This window comes from Pteropus alecto, unplaced genomic scaffold (genome assembly GCF_000325575.1).
Source record: "Pteropus alecto unplaced genomic scaffold, ASM32557v1 scaffold13, whole genome shotgun sequence".
Lineage (NCBI taxonomy): Eukaryota > Metazoa > Chordata > Mammalia > Chiroptera > Pteropodidae > Pteropus > Pteropus alecto.
In genome coordinates, this window is record NW_006434373.1 from 9,276,531 (window position 1) to 9,298,458 (window position 21,928).

The 21,928-nt window shown below is 32.9% G+C and overlaps 1 protein-coding gene across 2 annotated transcripts in view; it reads right to left on the minus strand.

The window, feature by feature from the left end:
• ITGBL1 (integrin subunit beta like 1) overlaps window positions 1-21,928 on the minus strand; it is a 172,489-nt gene that overhangs the window by 76,999 nt on the left and 73,562 nt on the right. For both annotated transcript variants that reach the window (XM_015587338.2, XM_025045020.1), the window contains 3 exons: window positions 21,115-21,255; window positions 17,678-17,818; window positions 9,235-9,381 (listed from right to left, as the gene is read on the minus strand). In XM_015587338.2, coding sequence (XP_015442824.1) covers window positions 9,235-9,381; window positions 17,678-17,818; window positions 21,115-21,255 — 429 coding nt within the window. The remainder of the gene's footprint in view (window positions 1-9,234; window positions 9,382-17,677; window positions 17,819-21,114; window positions 21,256-21,928) is intronic.

Genomic DNA, 21,928 nt, shown 5'->3' on the forward strand with positions numbered 1-21,928 from the left:
TAGAATTGAGCATGAATTATACCACTTGGGTTTTGCTACTGCCTCTTTTATAATTATAATAAACTATACTCGAGTATAAGTTCTGTGATTTTTGTCTCACCATTGTGACAATTCAATAGTAACAATAACCAAATCCAGACTTCCAGAAAATTAATCAAATGAAGCAGTGTGAAAGACCTTTCTGGTCACCATAAACTCTATATTTGCTTGCATTTTTTATACTTTGTTAAAACGTCTTCAGTTGTACAATATGAGGCTTTAGGAAGAAATCTAGAGAAAGAAATCCTGGCAAAAGATTTAATGTCCTTGTAAAGGACTTTACATATGACCTCAAATATTTGCTGTTTCATCCTCAGGACCATTCAAATCTTAAACAGCTCATGACTGTACTATGCCAGACCATTTGGTACTATTTACAAGCATCCACATGGCATGGATATTTTGAGCAGAAAAGAGGCCAAATTTATTTAGAAACTTAAATAAGAAGCCAAAGAATCCTGATTTTCCTTCTGTATCCAAATAAAAGGCATCGTATGAGAAATAAATATTTATGGAGAACCAAAATCTCATCCATCTTAACTGTTACATTCCAAATGAAAGTATGCCATAACAGACAAATATATTACTCTGTACCCAAAACAGTCACTTGGTAGACAGCAGAGTCAAGAACAGCTTGGCTAGACACCTGATTCTCATGAATAGTCAGCTCTCTGTATGTCTCATTAGCTATGCAAAATCAGATACAAAGTCTATTGTAAAAGTTACTAGGAAATGATGGTCATGAAGCCCATGAGAGTAAACATAACATCTAAAGGTCCAAATGAGTCAAAACACAGAGTCGAGTTCACATACTGCAGAGATGAAGGAGAAGACAAGTAGCCCGAAGAAACTAAGTTCAAAGTCACCATTAGGGTTTTGCTTCTGTTTTAGCCTGTGACTTGCTGACTCATGCACCTAGCTAGTGGTGGAGCCCAGACTAAGTCTAGAGTCTCTCACCCCCATACCAATAACCTCCGACCTTGTCTCACTGCAACGTAATGTCCCTTTGCCATTTAAAGCAAATAGGTATGTGTATATGTACTCAATACAATGTGATCCTTAATATACTAATATGACTGCTAAACTGTTGTCATTTTACTACTTTGCTAATATGAATGACTTTTAATAAAGGAGCCACTTTAGTTTTGTATTTGTTTTCTCATGCTGTCAATAAATAAGTAAGCATCAGTTGAGGTGCAAGGAGGAAGAAAGGCACATGAGAGGATGCTAATACATTTATCTTGCTCATACCAAGATTTGGATCTCGTTAACTTTAGTTATGTTAAACATGGTATTTTGGCATTGACCCAATTAAATGAGCACTAAGCAAGGAGAACCTGGCATTTCTGTGACATCATTTTAGCATATGTACAATTTGTACTTATAGTGTGTGTCCTTCTTACTAACAATTAACTTCTTAAGATAATTACGAGAATAAAAGCTCTATAAAGTTGTTTTTTCTATCTCAAACCCATCACAATATGGGGAAGGGTAGTAGGAAGTGGGAGAGATAACATTTGCCCCCAAGCTGTCTCCCACCACTTTCTTATTCATATATATATGAATATATTATTATTATTATTAAAAGTGAAGTTCTTTCCTGTTCTCTGCAAAAGTTATTTCTTTGTTAACTCAATTTGTTTCTCCATGCTGTGCCCTCTACCTGGAATGCACTTTTTTTCTAAATCGTTTCCTATTATTGCTACTCATCCCTACAGACTCAATTGTAGCTTCACTTACTTCATGAAGCCATAAATTTGCACCCAAATTTATTTATAAAATATTATTTTTCTCCTCTGAGTCTCAAGACACTTAATCCCTTTTCCACATTTTTTATACTTACCACAAATGCTTAGCATGGGGGTCAGCAAACTTTTCCTGTAAAGGGCTAGATAGTAAATATCTTAGGTTCTGTGTGCCACACACTCTCTGTGGCAACTATTCAACTCTGCCATTATAGCAAGAGAGCATCCATATGTAAACAAAAAAGCACAGCTGTGTTCTAATAAAACTTTATTTTCAAAAACTTAATATGGGTCTCCTATTTCTAGTTCCCTGGCTTAGCATAGAGATATATAGCAGGATGGTCAATAAATATTAGATGATTAAATTTGATAAACAATATCACTAATGAAAATATGATACATGGGTTGGTTATATGGCATAGCATAATTATATATTGAATACATTCATTGTATAAATATAACACAATAACGAGCCCCACCAATTTTTAATGACATCTCATGTATCCAAGAAGGGAATCATAGGGTTCTGATCAGCTATATAGACCTAAGGCCTGGATAAAGTATGACATTCTGCCTTATTGATTTTTTTATTAAAAAAATCTGGAGAGTGTATGGTTCCATGAATATTATGGCTAACAATTAGACCAAATTTTTTCCTAATAAAAGCATCCGATTTGCTTGTTTACTGAATAAAATCAAGCAAATAACTGCTAGAACCCCACACTACATCCTTCACTATGTGTTTAGTGCTTTAATAGAAATAAATATATAATTGTGGTAATAAAATTGTCATAGTTGTCACACATTTCATTTTAAGCTCACTTAAAGAAATTGGGATTGAATTCTTATCCAATTTCCTATTTTCATTTCAAATAGATTTTGACAATATTTGTTGCAGCCTTTACTAGGAAGTTTTCTTAGCCAAAGAATTTCACTAGTTTCCAACTTACCGCATAAACATTATACAAAATGTAATAAAAATCATCTATTGATTTGGATTGATTCCTAGCTTTGACACAAAACGTTCTGTTGCCATAGATAAAACATTTAAACAAGATCCTTGACTGAAACACACACACACAAATATTATGATAGTTTTCTGGACTATGGATTAGAAAAACCTTGGGTAACTCAGAAAATACTGTTTATTATTTTCTACTGAAATACAATTTTAAAAATATATATAGAAAATTATTAAATTCAGCTTTTGAGTCTCTTCTCCTCTCTGTTTTGTTGAATATAAAAATAGCAAGAAGAAAAGCAAGATAAAGTAGAGGAGAAGAAATAAGGAACATAGATAATTATTTACCCATTGGAAGGGGAGTCCCTGAACAACCACCTTATATGAAGCCTTCTTTTCTGTGTACCTTGGCTCTTTTCAATTCTTTTAAGACATTCCCTTCAAAATATGCAAGTTATGCTTTTAGTTGCTTCTTCATATGAATGAGAGATTTATTATTGGATTTACTCAGGACCTTCTAGTTCTAGGCACCTGCACCTTTAGCCTCCTCGTGAGGATAGAAAATATTTCCACAAGAAATCCCAACATATCATGAGGACACAGATCAAAGATGCTAGAGGTGCCATATTTAGTTCTCCCTGAATCTCAATCTTTTTGTTGCCATACTGTGTTTAGTAAAGTCATAATAAATAACATTTACATTCATGAGGTTTTGTGAAATATAGGATGCATATACGATTTATGAAATTCTAATAGGTTTTTCTGAGTACAAAGAAAGCAAATAATAAACAAATTTTTTTCTAGATACCATATTATTATTATAGGTTATTTCATGATACTAGAACATATAAAAGCCATAATAGAGAACACTGTAAATTCAAAGTGCGCTCAGCGATCCATGGAAGATTCTATGGGATCCACAGACTGATTTCTCATCATTTAATGTCTATAATATAACAAATTGCAAACTTTCGTTTTTGAGGTGATTTACCTACTCACTGATATTTTCCTCATTTGATGCATCACTAAATCAGGACCATTTCCTTCTGGATACGGAAGAGTAAAAAAGTTAATTTTACAGGGTAATTGCTTCTTCTTTGGCTATAGTCCTTAATGACCGTTTAAAATGCCATAATTTAGTGCAGGACTATTCTAGGGTCCTTGAGCACTGGCAAATGTAGTGGATCAATCAATATGGACACTTAGAATATAGCTAATCTGAATCTCATTTGCTGTCTCTAAATCCTACTGGAAGAATACATTGGGTTCCCTTGCCACTTGAAAACCCTGTGCATTTCCCATTCAATTAACTTACAATAAGTTATTTAATTAGGCCACTGAGAATTTAAAAAATATAATCAAAATCACAATAGGTGGTGTGGTACTTAATTTAAAATGTTTGGAGGTCTACCCTCTTAACAAATTTTTAAATCCACGGTATCGTATTAACTGCAGGCACTATGTCTAGATCTCTAGAAATTATTCATCTTGTATAGCTGTAACTTTATCTCCATTGAATAACAACTCCTTGTTCCCCACCCCAACCCCTTGGCAATCACCATTCTATCTTCTGCTTCCATAAGCCTGACTATTTTAGATAGTTCTCTTGTAAAGCATTCTTCGTGCATACACGCATGCTTGCGCGCACACACACACACAAGCAAAGGGATGAGAGAACATTTTTGGAAGTAGTGAGTCTATTTATTATCTTAGTTGTGGTGATGACATCAAGGGTATATGCATATGGCCACACTCATGAAACTGCATACATTAAATAAGTGAAGGTTTTCTTCGTATATCGATTATACCTCAATAAAACTGTAAAAAAAAATTAATAAAAAATAAAAAGATCCCCAAAATAAAAAATAAAAGTTTGAAGATCTTCTGTTTTTTTAACTTTGTATCTGTTCTAAATAATAACACATCTGTATACATAAATAAGAAAAATAATTATTCAGTTGTCAAAAAATCTCATAGAGTGAAAAACTCATAGGTTAAAAAAATACATGAATCATGGGAAACTTCTCTGATAAACAAAAGCAAGAAATTTTAAGGATGTGCTTTGCCAATAAAGGGAGAGATAAATTATGGCTTAAATTGAAAAATATCCAGATGGTGGGAATTTGGCATGCTATTATTCTTTGAAAGTACGTTCCTAGTTAGGGAATTGAACTGACTTGCTTAATTCATTAATTAAAACATACTAATTGATAAAAATGAGGACATGGTTTCTATTTTGTAGAAGCTACAATATTAAATAATTAGCCTCAATTTATCATTCTCCTCCACTTCACACCTTCCCTTGTGGGGTGTATGGTTATGTGGGCTTAAGGACTGAAACATATGCAATATCTCTTAGAACAAGTCTAATAAAAAAAGGGGGTGAGCACAGAGGGCAGGCAGCAAAAACACATGGGTTTGCAGTACCAAACAAAAAGAAGACTTAAGCACAAGGACAAATGATGACCAAATAAGGCAAATACGTCAAACACAAGCCTCCGAATAATACTATCTACAGATAAATCATTTGTTTGGATGATTATAAGAGGAATTTGATAAATGGAAAGTGTTTATAACACTAAAAGGAAAATAAATCAAGAAGAGCTAACTGATTATTTAAATTGTCAGTATTGGTGGATAAAGGGAACCCTTGTTATGCTCCTGGTGGGAAAGTATGCTGGTATAATTTTTCTACAGAATATGAGTTGTTAGGAAGTTTTTTTTATTAAAAAGCTTTAACATATTTTTATTTACTTAGATCTATGCATTCCAGATCTAAGATTAATATTAAGAATATGTATAAATTTTCATCTATAAGAATGTAAATTATGATATTTAGAACTTGACTAAAAGACAAATTAGATGTCTAATATAAGAGAATTAATTAATTATTTCGTTACAACCACATTATAAAATGCTATGCAGCCATAGCAATGATTTTGCATGAGGATATATGTAACAAGAAAATATACTCATTACATATTGTTCAACAAACTGGTATTAATAAAGTACCTGTAAATTATCTAAAACAATAGCTCTGGAGACAGAGGGCGTGTAGTAAAAGTTTATATTAAAACTTGCACATCTGGCACTTACTATGTAAAATGACGAACTGTTCAAATTTCCACGTTTTTGTTTTTTTTTTTTTGTAAAAAGAATAATTGTATTTCTTCCTACTTCATTGTATTTGGGGGATATTAAAAAAGACCATACATTCAATGTTCTCAGCATTTTACCTATTGAATAAGTGTATATAACACGCTGTTGATAGAACAACATAAATATATAATTTGTAAAATATGTACGTTTATATTTATTTTGATTTATATATTGATACTGATAACATATACAGATAGCTATAATCTCAACAGATTTTTGACTATTTCTTCAGGTTGAAGTGGATTTTTGTTATGTTTGTTTGTTTTGGTTTAACTGTGTTCCCTAAATTTTGTAAGTGGAAGAGAGTAGCAATCAGGAGTTCTGCTGCAATACCAAACAACTCTAATATCTTAACTGCTTGAAACGACAAAAGTTTATTTCTCACTCATTATAAATCCTTTGTGGTGTCAGCAGAGATTTCTGCTAATCATCCTCATTCAGAAACCCAGGCCAGGGGTAAAAAGAGATGGCAAACTTTTCACTGCCTCTTAAGCTTCTGCTCTGAAGTGATAAACATCACATTTGCTCACAAATTTTGGTCACAGCCAGACACACAAACAAGAGAACCTCAATAATAATTTAAAAATGTATTTGTAAGTCAAGAAGAGTTTAAAACTAATGTGTATGTTGTCTATCATAAGCTATTTTAAGTTGTTGAGCAGAACACTGGTCTAAGAATAAAATTGTCCAAATAAAGGAATCAGAGAACAAATAGAAAATGCAAGAGATCATCTATATTATTCCTCTATCTTCAAGATATAATGATCACACTTAGCAATCACCAGCAAAAGGAAGTAATCTAATTTCATTTCCGGTGGAAAAATGCCTTCTCCTGACCCCTGAGGTAGACTATACTAAGGAACTTCAGTACATTCTACCAAGAGAATGTATTTTTTTTCTCGGCCTTAGCTGGTAAGCTGCTGAGGCTCTCTGGCTTGAGAACCGATGGGCCTTGTAATTGCTTTCCTCACGCATGTAACCACAGCTGCAATTGTTATCCATAAATTGCAAAACTAATCCTTTAAAAGTTTTTAGACTGGCTATTTACTTTGAAACATCCATTGCTAATGAGTTTTCAGATGTAGCACTACGAGAAAGGAAGGGTCTCTGATCATTGGTTCAAGCATTGGACTGGCTCTCATAAATCTTTAGTCTTCATTTTCAAAATTTATATTTTGTTATGGTTCCCGGGGAAATCACTTCAACAATACCTCTATTTCCCTGCAGGGAAACTAGAGAAGCTTTTATTACTTATCTGTAAAGTACTTCAAAAGGATTAAATGAATTATAAAAACTAAAAATATTATCATTATATTTAAATATTCAACACCTTTTTAACAAAATAAACTTTAAATATACTCTATTGCTTTAAAATGGTGGCTGAATACATTAGTGAATCTCTAGAAAGGTAAGAGAAAAATATGTTTGTCAGAATTTATTAAAAATTGATATATAAAGTCCACAATAATCTTACACTACCACTATATTAAAAACTTTAGAGACAAATGAAAAACCACTGGTAAATACATATATTTAGAGTAATTTTCTATGTCTTGTATGCTTTTATTTTTCCATTATATAATTTGTTATTTTAACAATGAATGAATGAGTGAATAAAAAATAGTAGTTTGAGGGATACTAATTTTTAATCTTTATTACTTTAAAAGCATGTTAGGTTTACTCAAGCACTATGATGACAATATTGTATTAATGCAGGTAGAACAGCCTTTCCTGTCTGAGTTATTGGTGAAAGATGGGGCAAGTCAAAAATGCTTGTGAAATAAAAAATCCTTCTACCCATATTGTATCCTCCTTATAATCATTAGGAATAAATATCAAAGTATAAAAAATAAGTATGGTACAAATAATCTTGGAGACTTTGGGAGATTTCAACATAAAAAAAAACTATAACTAATCAAAAAAAGATGACGAAAAATAATAATAAGAATGTGAGGAAATTTAAACCTTTATACAAAGCTAGTGGGAATGTAAAATGGTGTAGCCACTTTAAAGACAGTTTCACAGTACCTCAAAAAGTTAAACATAGAATTACCCAAGAAATTCCACTTATGGGTATAAACCCAAGAGAATTAAAACACAAATCCACACGAATACTTATATAAGAATGTTTACAGAACATGACTCATGATGGCCAAAAATAGAAACAACCCCAATTCCATTAAGAGATGAATGAATAAATAAATGTGGTATATCCATACACATGAATATTATCCAGCCATAAAAAAAATGAAATATATGCTACAACATGGATATACCTTGAAAACATTATGCTAAGTGAAAAAAGCGGGAAACAAAAAGGACAGATATTTTATGATTCCATTTACATGGGATATTCAGATTAAGTAAACCCATAGAAACAGGAAGTAGATTAATGGTTTCTTGGGGTTGATGGGAGAGGAAAATGGGGTGTGACTGGTAAGGGGTACAGGTATTCTTTTTGTGATGATGAAAATGTTCTGGAATAAGATAGTGGTGATAGATGCATAATTCTGTTAATGTACTAAAAACCACTGAGTTATTCACTTTAAAAGAGTGTATTTTATGGTATTTAAATATCTCAATAAAAAATTCATTTAAAAAAAAGAAAATGGCAACATAAAATTAAATTGCTGATCTAATAATCAGATAAAGGAAGTCTTTCTTCTTTTCCTCTCTCATGAATAAAATTTATAATAACTTCAATTACCAGTTCCTCTGAAAGCATATTTCATATTAACTTCTCCATTTTCATGTTAGAGGTGAAATTGTATTTTGTATTTTGATAAATCAAAAAGAATGGAACCAGCTTTCCTCTAGATGAAGTCTTCCTTCTCTAATTTGTACTGATCTTGTATCAAGAGCACACCTGAGAGCACATGCCTTCTAAAACAACACCTATTTAGAGCTATTTGTTTATACCATGCTTTATTCAAAAGCCAACACTCTCCTCCATCAATGTTATTGAGTTTCAGAACTGTCAACAGACAATTATAAGGTCTCATTCAGAAAGTTCTGAGCAAATATCTCATTTTCTTTCTTTATAATGTACCATTGAACAGAACTAAACTAAACTGAACTGAAACTGAACAGAGCTCAGAGCTAAAGAAGACTGATAAAACTGTGTGTGTGTGTGTGTGTGTGTGTGTGACAGAGAGGAGGAAAAGAAAGAGATTCTATTTCTCCATGTACTATCACTCATGAAATTTGGCTGTTTTTTTGTTTTAGAAAGACTAATTTCTCATTCAGGGATCTTAGCTGTCTTAAATAAGATATATGTGGATTGAATTCATTTCACTCACAATATTAAGAGGCCTAAGAGCTCTCACTTACCCCTTCCAGAGCAAGGCAGATCAGAACTTCCTTGGCACTTCTTGATGCTCTCATCAGCTGACAGTGGACAGGAATGTGGGTGCTCACACTTTTTCCCATACCAGCCTACTTTGCAGTCACATCTTCCACAATTACACTGCCCATGACCTTTACAATGAAAGCAGTAAAAAAATATATACGTATATATGAAAAAATATATAATTAAGTCAGAATTTGTTTTCATTTTAACAGTGAATGTCCCAAATGAGTCAGAATCTTGATTAACATAATATAAAACATTAAGGCAAAAGCTTGTTTTTCTCAAGTTCTTAAATATCTAATTTATGTTAATTAATCATGAGAGGTAAAGAAAAGCAACAAGTCCAGATAAGATAAACAGATTTGTAGGGTTATAAACTTGAGTTTCTCAAAATCCAGGTGTATGTGATTTTATTTGTCTGCTGGGGCCTACATGGAGTATTTGATGGAGCTGGCAATTAATTCATGTGGAGAAGAGCACAGGAAATGGAAAACTATTTGTTTTCGAAAATGGTCTTATCTTCTGGAGTCATTTAGAGTAAGGCTGGTCAAATGATGACCTCTTCGAGGTTTAGTTTCTCCATGTTTAAAAAGGATAATAATGAATTATCTATCCAAATTTATCAGGAAGTACATAATATGTCTTCAATGCTACATAAACTTGAGCCATTATTATTTTTATTCATTTGAGCCCATATATGAAAGCAAGTAGGAATAGAAAGGAAAGCAAGATAACATCAACTGAGCTTTTTCTAACTCCTAGGAAACTTTCAGATACTCATTGCTACAGATGCAGAAGAATTTTAAAGGAAGTCAAATTACTCTGTCTTTAAGTAAATCAAGTATAATGCTAATGGATGAAAACCCACGCTATTTTGTCTTTGGCATCTGATATTGATATATATCACACAATTTGAAAATTGGCCTTCAGTGAACAGTAGTCGACTTTATCAATACTACATGAGGTTTGTGGGTAGATGACTATCTTTTAAGTTTGAACAATTGGACTATCCACATCTCAGGAACCTTTTTACCATCCATTAACCTGGTTCTTTGTTAAACAAATCATAAAATCATAGATCAAAATAGGATAAGATATTAAGGATAATTGAATCCAAATCTCTCTATTAACACTAAATGAAATTCAATCTGCATTTATTGAGTACCTACTATATAACAGTCTAAACAATAAATTGCTGTCATCATTAATGTTCTGCTTAGAACTCATCATTTTTAAGGAAAGGAAAATTGTGATTGCTAATAAATATGTATTGCGTGTGAAAATGATCATTTAGAACTTCAAATATGAGAATATTTATTATAACAATTTAACTTATTAGCAATTAGATTTCAGAGGTTGTGGGTTCTGTGGCTTTTTGTCATTTATCCCAGCTTAAGAAATTCCTGCCCTTCTTCTCAACCCTCATGTAATTTAGAGTAAACTTTGCAAACAGAGCTGTAGAGCTGTATGGATAGATAAGCAATAGTTTTTAAAACAAAATCTTTAACATTAAAAATACAATTGATTCTGCTGTTTTATGGGAGCCAATGGCTTTGAACTTGAAATGAAAAGTTTCATTTTAAGAACATTTAGATCTTCCAGGAGGATATCAGGCAAAGAACAGAATGTGCTGCCATTTGTGGAAGACCAGTTGACACTTTAACAATAAAACTGAACAAGATTGTTAAGTCAAAAGGAGAAAAACGCTTTACTCTTGAAAGTTTAAAATAACTGTAAACGTTAGAACAAAATATCCAATAGGTTTAGGATTCCAGGAAATCCCAAGCTACCTAGAGGATGCCAACTGCTGCTGCAGTTGCCTGGAACTCAGGCAGCAACGCATGCCCAGCATGAGAGTCCCAATTCCTAAGCATATAGAATGAAGCAGGAGCCTGTGCTGGGGTACACCAGTGACTGAGGGGGAGAACATTCTCAAGTTCTATAGTTGGAATACAGGTTTAAGAAGTTATTATTTATTATCTGAGCATCATCTACATGTCAATATTGAAAAAATTGTGGTAGAATAAAACAAATTCATCAAGATGATGAGAAGTTATTAATAGGAGATTTTTGGGAGTTAAAATTTCATCCAATTAATATCGAAAGAAATCAGATTAATTGTGGATACATTAACAAATTTTAATTTAGCTGCTTTAGAAAATGTAGCTGCTTTAGAAAAAAATAGCTTTATGCTATTATTGCAGCTTCATTTTTCTATCCCTTTGCTATTTCTGTGCCCTTCTATAAACACTAGGGGAGAACATAGTCTATATCCAAAACCTCTATTTCCTGTGCACTTATGCAGCATCATGGACCTTCTCAAGGATGGCTCCTATAAATTTATGTTTTACACCCAGGCATTGCGAACTCTAAGAAACGGTGGGAGGTATATACATAATATGTCCTCACTTTTGCCGTGTGTGATGATTCCTAACTTTCTGTGCCTTCTGCCTCAGCCTCAGTCTTCACCTAATCAAAATGCCCTCTCAATAACCCAGCTGCAGTCAAGCGCTTACAGATTGGAATTAATTGATGAGATAATGTCATTGCTGTGATTGGCTGTGGGATGAAAGGTTTTGCCTCTAAATAGAAAAGTATCAAAGTAGGAGAATATTGTCTAGTTCAGAATGGTCACTGCTCCTCCTCAAATCATCTGCTTAGGAGTCCTACACTTTGCCATCAGGGGTCGACATCAACTGAACAAGTTCAAGCTGAAGAAAGAAGGGTAATTAAAATATGAGTGACCTAATGAATAAAATTCACTCATAATGAATAAAATTCCTAAGAGTCAGTGAATACATGGTAACCAGTTTAATGATGAAATAGTGGCAGGTAGGATGGTTTTTGAAGGTTTCATTGTTTTGAGAAAGTAAGAATATCTAAATCAAATGTTGCAATGCAAATCATAGAAGCAAATATGAAAACAACAGAGAAAAGATTTAAATAATTCTAGTCTAATATTATGAAAAATGGTATTGACATTGGTATTGCCTAATCTGTTTATTAGTTCATTGACAAGTTAAAATATAAAAATGTTTTGCTTTCACAGTAATGAAAAATTACATCCTACATCTTTCAATAATCAAAGTCATATGTTGTCAAAATAAATTTTAGAATGTTATGATTCTCACTTCAAATGAAATTTAAACCTAAATGATATGTAATTGGCGTATTTAAGTAATTACTTAGAAATGTAAGATATTGATACCACATTCTGAAGTAGGTATTGAACATTTCAGAGAATATAGGAAATCGGAAAATAAAACTGCAACTTTTCTTCTGAAGTTACCAGTCTCTCAATTCTAATATAAAAGTTACATCAAAGAGAGAGAGAAGGAATCATTTTATAAGGATAAAATGGAAAAGATGAATATGTGTGATTTCGATATATGAAGAAGAGTTAGAAAAGATGAGATTGATTTAGCATGAAAATCCTTTAGACTGCCATAACATACTACATCAGTGTCTTTTATAAACAAATAATAAAAAAGGCATAACAAAGGAAATTAGGAGACCTGTGTCTTCGATCTAAATGTGTCAGTAGTTACCCTTTCTGAGCCTCATCTCACTTGGCTCTATCTTTAAGTGAGAGAACCAGAAGAGAGTAATTTTACCACCCTGATCTGAAGCTATGCTTCCATGCTAGTTTGTCAAATCTGTGTGTGTGTGTGTGTATATATACACATGTATATATATATAAAGTCTTACAGGAGTTAATTTCATTGCTTCTAATAAGTATTCCTTTAAACTCTATAGGCAGAGGATCAACAAAATAGAGATGAAAGATATAGAATGTTATCATTTATCCTTGATATCAAAAATAAGGAGAATGTACCTTAGAGAATTGTTTTCAAAAGATCTATGAGCATACATTAAACACACACACATGACAATGAAAAAACAAAACAAAACATGGTGCTTGGTGTTGGTATGTAAATGGGATTGCAGCCCAATCTGTACCTTATGGCCATATGGACAGGGAGTTGACAGCAAGACCAGACATCAAGTGGCATCACAGTCATGCTGGGCAGGTAGAAATTGTAAAGGCACTCAGGCCATTATAGTAGAGCAAGTTGACTCCAAAACTTATTTTTCCTTTGCAATCATTCTGCTTTGGGTTAAGCTATCTAAATTCAGAAATAACATTTGACGACAAACATAGTTTAATTCATTCCAGACACTCTTCTGCTATACAGGGTATTTCTTCCTTTTAAAATGATCAAAAATGCTTATGAATTGGAATCAGATATTTACAAGTAGCTTCTTACAAAGTAATATAAAGACAATCAATACGAAAACGTTTGGGGGAATAAATTAGATCAAACTGGTACTTGCTATATTTTTAAAAGTCCCTTCAATACATTGATTTTCCTTCAAGATAATACAAACTGAATATATTTAACAATTCCCTTCAGTTTCTTTCCTTAATGCTTTGGTAATTCACAATGGTAAATTTTCCCAACTGACATGGTTCTATCAAATGTATCCATTTTCCAAACGACTGGAACTCTAAGCCGGGACTAAGCTTATACTTTCATCCTTTTGGTTGACAGGACAAGCTGAAAGACAGAGTTTCAGGTCACACTGCAGCATAGTTTTCCAACTATGAGAATTTGAGAAATAGACCAGAGAATCAGGAAGTAAATTCAGTGGAACAGCTCACAGAACTGAAGAAACAAATAGTAGTTGGTCATGTGCTGGTCATTTAGTCACACTCAAAGATGACTGGTCATGTGCTGGTCATTTAGTCACACTCAAATTTTATCAATAGTAAAGTCTTTAAGGTGGGGTGTGTGTGTGCACGCACCTTTGTGTGTATGAGTCATACTTGTGCATGAATAAATGCATGCACACATTCACACACAACATGTGGATGATGAATAACAGATAGGAATAAAAATAAGAAATAAATAAAGCAAATTTATTTGGAAGCAAGGATTATGTTTTAAAATATTTGTATCTTGCATATCCATGATGGAAGAGGTACAAAATATATACATCTAAGTGTATCACTGAACAGATGAGTGGACAAAGTGAGAATGAATAAATAAAATGAAAATATCAATTAAAAGAGCCACCTTAAACTAATTTATACGGAGGTTTCCCTTGGATTTAAATAAGACCAACACTCTCAGGATGGCAAGAATAGGAGCTAAAAATAAAGTAGCATTTCATTTGAAGTTTATTATACTCCAGCCTTGTGTAAATCACTTCATAATGTCAAGGTAGTTGGGTTACTTCTGTCCTGTAACACTAAGGTATTAACATATGCTCAATAATCAGCTGTATGGTGCAATTTAGACTGGCAATTAGAAAAATTGTGAAGACTAATAATTTACTAAGCATATCTAGAATTCTACAGATTTAGTAAGAATGAAGAAATACGACCAAGATTGGTGCCTATCCCAGATCATAATGATGTTCAGAGAAGCTTAGTTTTATAAGAATTTTGAGCACCCAGAGGACCGTTCTTTCTTACCCAAATAAAATAAATTGAAGAATTTTATTTGTATCACTTGGAGATTAAATTACATAAGTACTTAAGCTATATGTGTTTTCAAATGACACAAAAGTAGTGTGAACTTTGTCAAGTTACTTAATTTCTTTAAACTTGTTTCTGCTGTTAAAATATAGATAATGATGTCTCCCTCTCTGAGTTAGTGTGAACATAAAATGGAATGAGGTGTGTGAATGAACTTGATAAGTGTCTAACAGAGTAGGATTCTGTTAATGTACGTTTCATCTTTCCTAAATTCTTCATTTTAAGTTGGGGAGGCAGGTTGTGGAGAACTGGCCACTTTCAGTTCACTTCTACAAACAAATAATAAAATTACAATTATAGATTTTATGTCTTACTATTCAAACTACAGCACATTACTCCATCACTTCTGCCCACCCTTACCTGTCTACACCTACAGTATGGAGACCATATTTAAAAGGTTAATTATTCTCTCCTAAACTCCTCCCATGAGAAACACCACCAACCACGCCTGATTAGCTATCTCCTTTATTTCCCAATTTAAAAATTTTTCAATTCATGTTTATCTCATAATCTTAAAATGACATTCTTAAATGGTGTTCTCTGAGTTCCAGTATAGTGTTAATTACCAGCTCTGTGCTATGACTAAATTCTCACGTCCTAACCCTTGAGACTCACATATTTAACAGGCTGGAAAAAAAAAAAAAAAAATCAGCTTTGGGTTGCCATTGGTCTTTTTTGCTAAATACATCTAGAAATGAATTTTACAACTTCCTTCTATAATTCCCATTTCAGTAAGTGGCAACAACATTTGCACCAACAACCAAATTAGAAACCTGTGACTACAGCACTCAACTGCCTGAAACCATCACTAACTCCTCATTACCTTTAGAATAGACTCAAATTTTGCAGCAAGGTAAACAGTCTTCCAGCTCTTGTTTCTCGCTCGCTTTATCCTTTGTTACTTGTACATTCTGATAATAACCAAACTTACTGTAGTCTCCAGGACAAATTGTATACCTCTACTCCCTCTGCCTGGAATATTCTTTTCATGACTCTTGATCTGCAAGCCTACCTTTCAGGGCAGAACTGTACACGTATTGTGATCCAAAAGCATCTGGCAATGCATGAGCCATACATCACCACCTCTTGTAAAAGCTTCAGCACTTAATTAAAATGTCAAAGAAGCCCATGTCCCAACATTCTCAACTCCTTCCTTTTTTCATTTTAATCTATAGCACTATGCTCATGAAAAAATAAATAGCATTGATGTACTATATATTTTATTTTTTTATTTGTTGTCATTCCAGGCCCACTGGCATATAAACTCTATGAGGAGAGAGATCTTACCTGTTGTGTTCACTGTTTTGTCCCCGATATCATGACTACATAAGTGAACAAATTTATTAATATGCAAATCTCCTACACGATAGTATATTTAAAATATTTTGTTTACATGGCAGTTTTCTTTGCTAAATAGTAAAATTCTTGACAGCAGAACCTATGATTTTAAAACTATTTTTATATCCTAATATCATATACAGTGCCTCTAGCATACTTGGATCTCAAAAAATGTTTATATTAAAATATTATATTAAATTGAAGTTTAAACAAAGATTTGTTCAGTAAAGAAAACACCTCTAAATTTCTTCAGATATGTAGACTTTATTAAAATTTGGAATCTATCTCTTAGCTGAGGGGGCTTTAGCAAGCTATGAGACTTCTCTGAGCCTCAGTATCTCCAATTGTAAAATGAGAATAAATATAATCCCTACCACGTAGACTTTTATGAAAAATAGATGAAACAATCTGGAAAGTGCTTCACACAGTGTCTGGCATATAGAAGCCTCTCACTAGTTGTTAGCTATTTTATTACCGTTGTGTCGATAACGATGATAATAAAGAATATTCATATACAATGAATAATAGAAAAATCTGAAAAGGGCACCCCCTCAAGAGAACGGTGTCCACAAAATGTGTAGGAAATCCTCCAGAACACTAATCAGAAGAGGGACACCCCCTACTGCAGGAGGAAGTGTTAGCAAAAGGCTCTCCTCAGCCAGGCCGGAGAAGCCTTTACAGTTGCATGATCATAATTAAATAAGGCAGCTCTTTATCTCCCTTTGCTAGCAAACTTTCAGGAGACCTGTGGAGTTTCTTATCTGTCTACATACACCAATGAAGCATTCAGGCTTAAGGAGATGTTTATATGCACATGTCTCTGCCTTCTGGATTATCAAACATAACCGGACTGAAAATCCACAAATCCATTTTCACTAAATGACACTTTTTAAGATAAATGACTGCATTGTTTTTCCATTGCACCATTAAAAGTCCTGACAGATCATATATTTCCCTTTGCATTTAGACGGCATGTTCCATAAAGTCAAGAAACATATTTGTCTCTTCAAATGCTGGTCCCAGTGGCCCAGTTGCAGTTCAGACGCTGGCCAATACTATCTGCTCCATAAATATTTATAAAATAAAAATTTTGAATCTACTAATTGATATGCAATTCTAGACAAAATTGCAGAATAATTTTAGGATACAAATTACATCAAAGAATTAATGCATTAAAATAGCCATGGGAATTTATTATCCTATGCTTTGTAACATTAATACAGTTTGTCATAATGGTACTTATCTTGTTCATTGTCATCAGGTCTGCTAGTTTTGCATTCTCAGAGTTGAGCATATCCAGAGCTAATGGTTCTCCTTTGTGAGGAATTAGACTAATTTTAAGAGAGTGCCTTTTCATTTCTAGTCTTGCCCAATGAGTGAACGCTTAAAGGTTTTCAAGTGACTACTAATAGAAGGGCTGTGGATAGCCAATGCTTTAGAATACACATTCAGTTCTTTGACAGTTTCTGCGAGAATCAGAAGGAATGTTGAAAATAGGAAAATGAATATTTTTATTTAAAAATAAGAATTCAGAGAGCACTCACCTGAACAGAAGTCATCAGAATATCTGTCATAGACAGCTCTGCAGTCCCTTTCATCACACTCGCAGGTGTCTCCATGAATATCTCCCCAGTCTCCAGTTGGGTCAACATCATGGCAAGAACATTCACCACACACACAAGTGCCTAGAAGGGAAAAATAATTTTAGATAGGTCTAGAGAGGAAAAAAACATAAAAGAAAGCATCTTACATTTCACTTTTTTAAAATATGTGGCTTATTTTGTATTTGGAAAATATATGTACTCAAAAAAAAAATTCTTCAATGGAAAAACACCATCTCAAGTTGATAGTAGAAATCCTTAATAAATAAAAGTTATTGTCTATGTCAATAATTATATGTATTATGGAATATGTCATTAGCACTGTGTTGGTTTGTCTCAAAGATAATACCAAAAGAATTAAAACAAAGATAAAATCCTTGCCTTCAAGGAGGTTATAATCTACTTGACAAAAATAAAGCTCATGAAAGAAAACTTAGCAAACAGTAGATGTATGAGTGCTAACATTTTCTAAACTAAGACATAAATACTGTAAGAAATACTGTAAAAGCTTGGAGAAGAGGAACTCAGTGTGGGCTGAAGTCATTAGGGAAAATGGTCTGGATATGCAGAGAGATAAGGAAATGTTCTAGGACTGATTAGAGGTAGAACAAATGAAGGGAAGGTCAAGAAAGCAGGAGAAAACAAAGAAGAGTGGGGATGGGTGTGGGGATCCTAAGGAGTCTTGCATCACTAGAGCAGAAGGTTCATGTTAAGAAGATCTAAGAATAAGGTTTCCTACATCAGATGAGTTCAAGTTATAGAGGATGTTGGAGACTAGATATTGAAATATAACCTTGGTCATCTGGAGATTTGCATAGGAGAAGTATCCAGTTGTAGATCATATTTATTTTGTGTAGATTATCAATCATCATCTTTAGGGCAACAAGCTAACAATTTGGGAAAAAGGTAAAGTTAAATCTCCTTCTTACATTTTACATTAAAGTAAAATCTAGTTATATTAAAAATGTAAGGAATAAATGAAAACTATAAATTATATAATAAATCCTCTATTTTGAAATTTCTGAAGCTGAAAGAAAATTTCCAAATTACAGAAATAAATAAATTTAGCTATATAAAAATCTAAAATTTCAGTTGGAAGCAAAACACCAAAAAAAAAAAACCTACAAAATTTAAAAAGTTAGAACAGGTAGTCATATGTGTGCAAAAGACAAAGAGATACTTTCACAAACATAAAAATTCTTAGGAATCAATGTCTATAGGACAAATATGCCTAAAGAAAAATAGACAAAGGCAAAGAATATCAATCAGAAATTTTGGAGAGCAAGCAGTAATGATGACAGATAAATATGAAAACTGTTTATCACTCAGCCTATAATTACTAAGGGTGAGGTCAGGGACCTATAAAACCACAGTGAGTTAGAATTATTCTGGATGTCAGATTAACAGCGGTGAAAAAAGATTGCTAGGATGGAGAGTCGCTGAGGGTACAGAATACAAAATGGTACAACTTTCTAGGTGGCAATTCCACAATATGTTCTTTGTAAATGTGTGTTATTATTTAGCACGTGTCCATTTTAATTAATATATCCAAAGGAAAGGAAAAGGACACAAAAGTACAGTTTAAAAATATTAAATATGGTGGCATTTGTGTTATTAAAAAACAACTATGACATAAATATCAATCAATGGAGAGTTAATGCAATGTGTAGCTTAAGCAGCCATCAAAATCAAAAATTAGGTTTTTGCTCTGTGAGCATGGAAAGGTACCTAAAATATATGATTAAATAAAAAGAAGTGAATTACAAATTAGTCTGTAGGGTATTTTTCAATTTTTGTATAAAATAAGAAGAAAATACATGCCAAGGAGCACACAGGTGATAAATTTTTAAAAATAAATAATAAAGACATTGAAAGGTCATGTACTAAAATTTAAAAGGAATTTATATCTGTATGTTAAGATTATAAATCTTTTTCCATTTTACTATGTGCATTTTTAAAGATAAATATTCATGGCTTTCATAATTGTATAAATGACATGGAGGGATGGGTCCAGCTGGAAACTGTGCATAAATCAAAGTGGGCAATAAAGAACATTTATTCTATCACCGATGAGCTGTATCCACAACATTGGTATTTTGGCCCCTGAAGATGAGCTAAAATGGAAAATTAGGCAGGTATGTGCAGAATTAGTGTCCTCTCCTACCTAGGAAGCAATGATGAGGAACAAGTTCAAGGGTAGATATAAGTGGTACCTTCTGAGAAAAAGGTCATTTCAGTGACCGTCCCTGGCATGCCTTCCCCTACCAGACATCATAATGGTGACTACTGACCCTACTGAATAAAAGCACGGAAGCAGACACATGTCCTTATATATTAAAGACAAACACAACATAAATTAGCATGATGTATAGTCAGATCTATTTTCTATAAACTAAAAAGAGAATTTTTTAAAATGATTTTTGTTTCAAGTTCAGGTCTTCTTCTTTTTTTCTCTCTGTACAGAAACGTGACATATTTCACTTTTCTGTGTCAGTTTTTAAAAGAATAAAATTAGTTGTCTGATAGGATTTTACATATCAGCATTATGTATTAAAATGCATCATTCTTTTATAGAAATAAACAAAATCTAGCTTTCTAGATTTTTATAATTTTATTAAAAGAAATATGGCCACTTATTTGCATTGTCAGGTAGGCAAAGAACAGTATAGCATGGCTCTCTTTTTTATCTACCAGTATAGCTGACAGAGAGACAAAAACAAATATTTTCAAGTATTTTTAAAAAGTATTTAAAACTATTTGATTTGATACCAAGTTAGTTAACTCATTTTAAATTATATTTGAGCAACAGTAATATATTTTAATTCATGTCAAGATCAGTCTAAATTTCATATGGCTATTTGATATATAGCTTTTATATTTATTGTGTTCAATATCCATTTTTATTATTGCATATGAAGGTGAAATGATTCTACAACAATTCTGTATTTCAACCAAACCTTCAATTTACTTATAATTAAGACAAGAGAATTTTTTTTGATTGCTCCCTAGATAATTAGATGCTCATGCTGTAGATGATTCTGTTAGTCGAGAAACATTTAACAGCAGTATCTATAAGAGTTGCCTTTTAGCTGTATTATGCTATTTCTGTATGGCCACCAAAGAAATTACAGTCCCTATGTTCACTATTTGTTCAGGGAAGCTTAAAGAATGACAGCAACTTTCTTATTTTTCTGTTTGTTACTCAATAAAAAACAAGAAAGAGAAGATTGGTGTTATGGTAAATGTTGATTTACATCAAAGTCAGAGACTATAAAAGACAACTTCCTCCCATACTGAAGGAAATACAGAAAAAAGGAGTGTTAACAATTAAGAGCTTTGTTTTCCTCCCAATTACGTAGTAATGTGTATGAATGACACACCTCTGTTACTGCAGATTTTGCCATCTGGAGATGTGCATCTTCGCTTGCTCTCCCAGGGGGTGATATCGCACTGGAATTCGCATTTATCTCCATGCCAACCAGCCTCGCAGTAACAGTTTCCACAGTAACACTTTCCATGGCCTTTACCCAAAATGAATTTTATACAGTGAGGAAAAAAGCAACTTCAAAAGCAGAATTAACTTTCTATCCCTTTGTAATCATTTTTGCCTTCTGAAGTAATATACCTGCTCCATATTCGTTGCTTAAAATAATAAAATTATGTAGATTGCCCCCCAAACATTATGGTTGTGCCTTTACTTACATAATTATACACAGAGCAAGTCAAAGTGACCTTTAACTTGTCCTAGCTGGGTAGCTGATTAAAATGAGAGAATTTTTAAAAAACAATATGAAAGACTGTGAAAACCTATTACTTTCCAATGTCAAATGTATGCATCAAGCTCAAATGTATTTAAGTATTTACTCTAAGGGCACTTCTTGAATTAGTCATTAAAATATTTCATTTGAAATCAACTGTTGAGAAACCAATGGTGCGTATTTACTTAGATGCACGTTATTAATGAGTGAACCGTTTCTTAAACCAGAGAAAATGTTTCATCTTTTCATTCAACTGTGTCCCACAAGCTGTTGTGTTCCACCATGTGGAAAAGAGGTTTTCAGCTAAATCAGTGTTGAGTACTCATTTAGACCAATAAAATATCATGGACCCTGGGTCTCACAAGGTCAAATTACCATCCTATTTGTCAAGAGAATGTAAATGATTGGTAAGGGCATTCCAACATTTTGTGTCTGG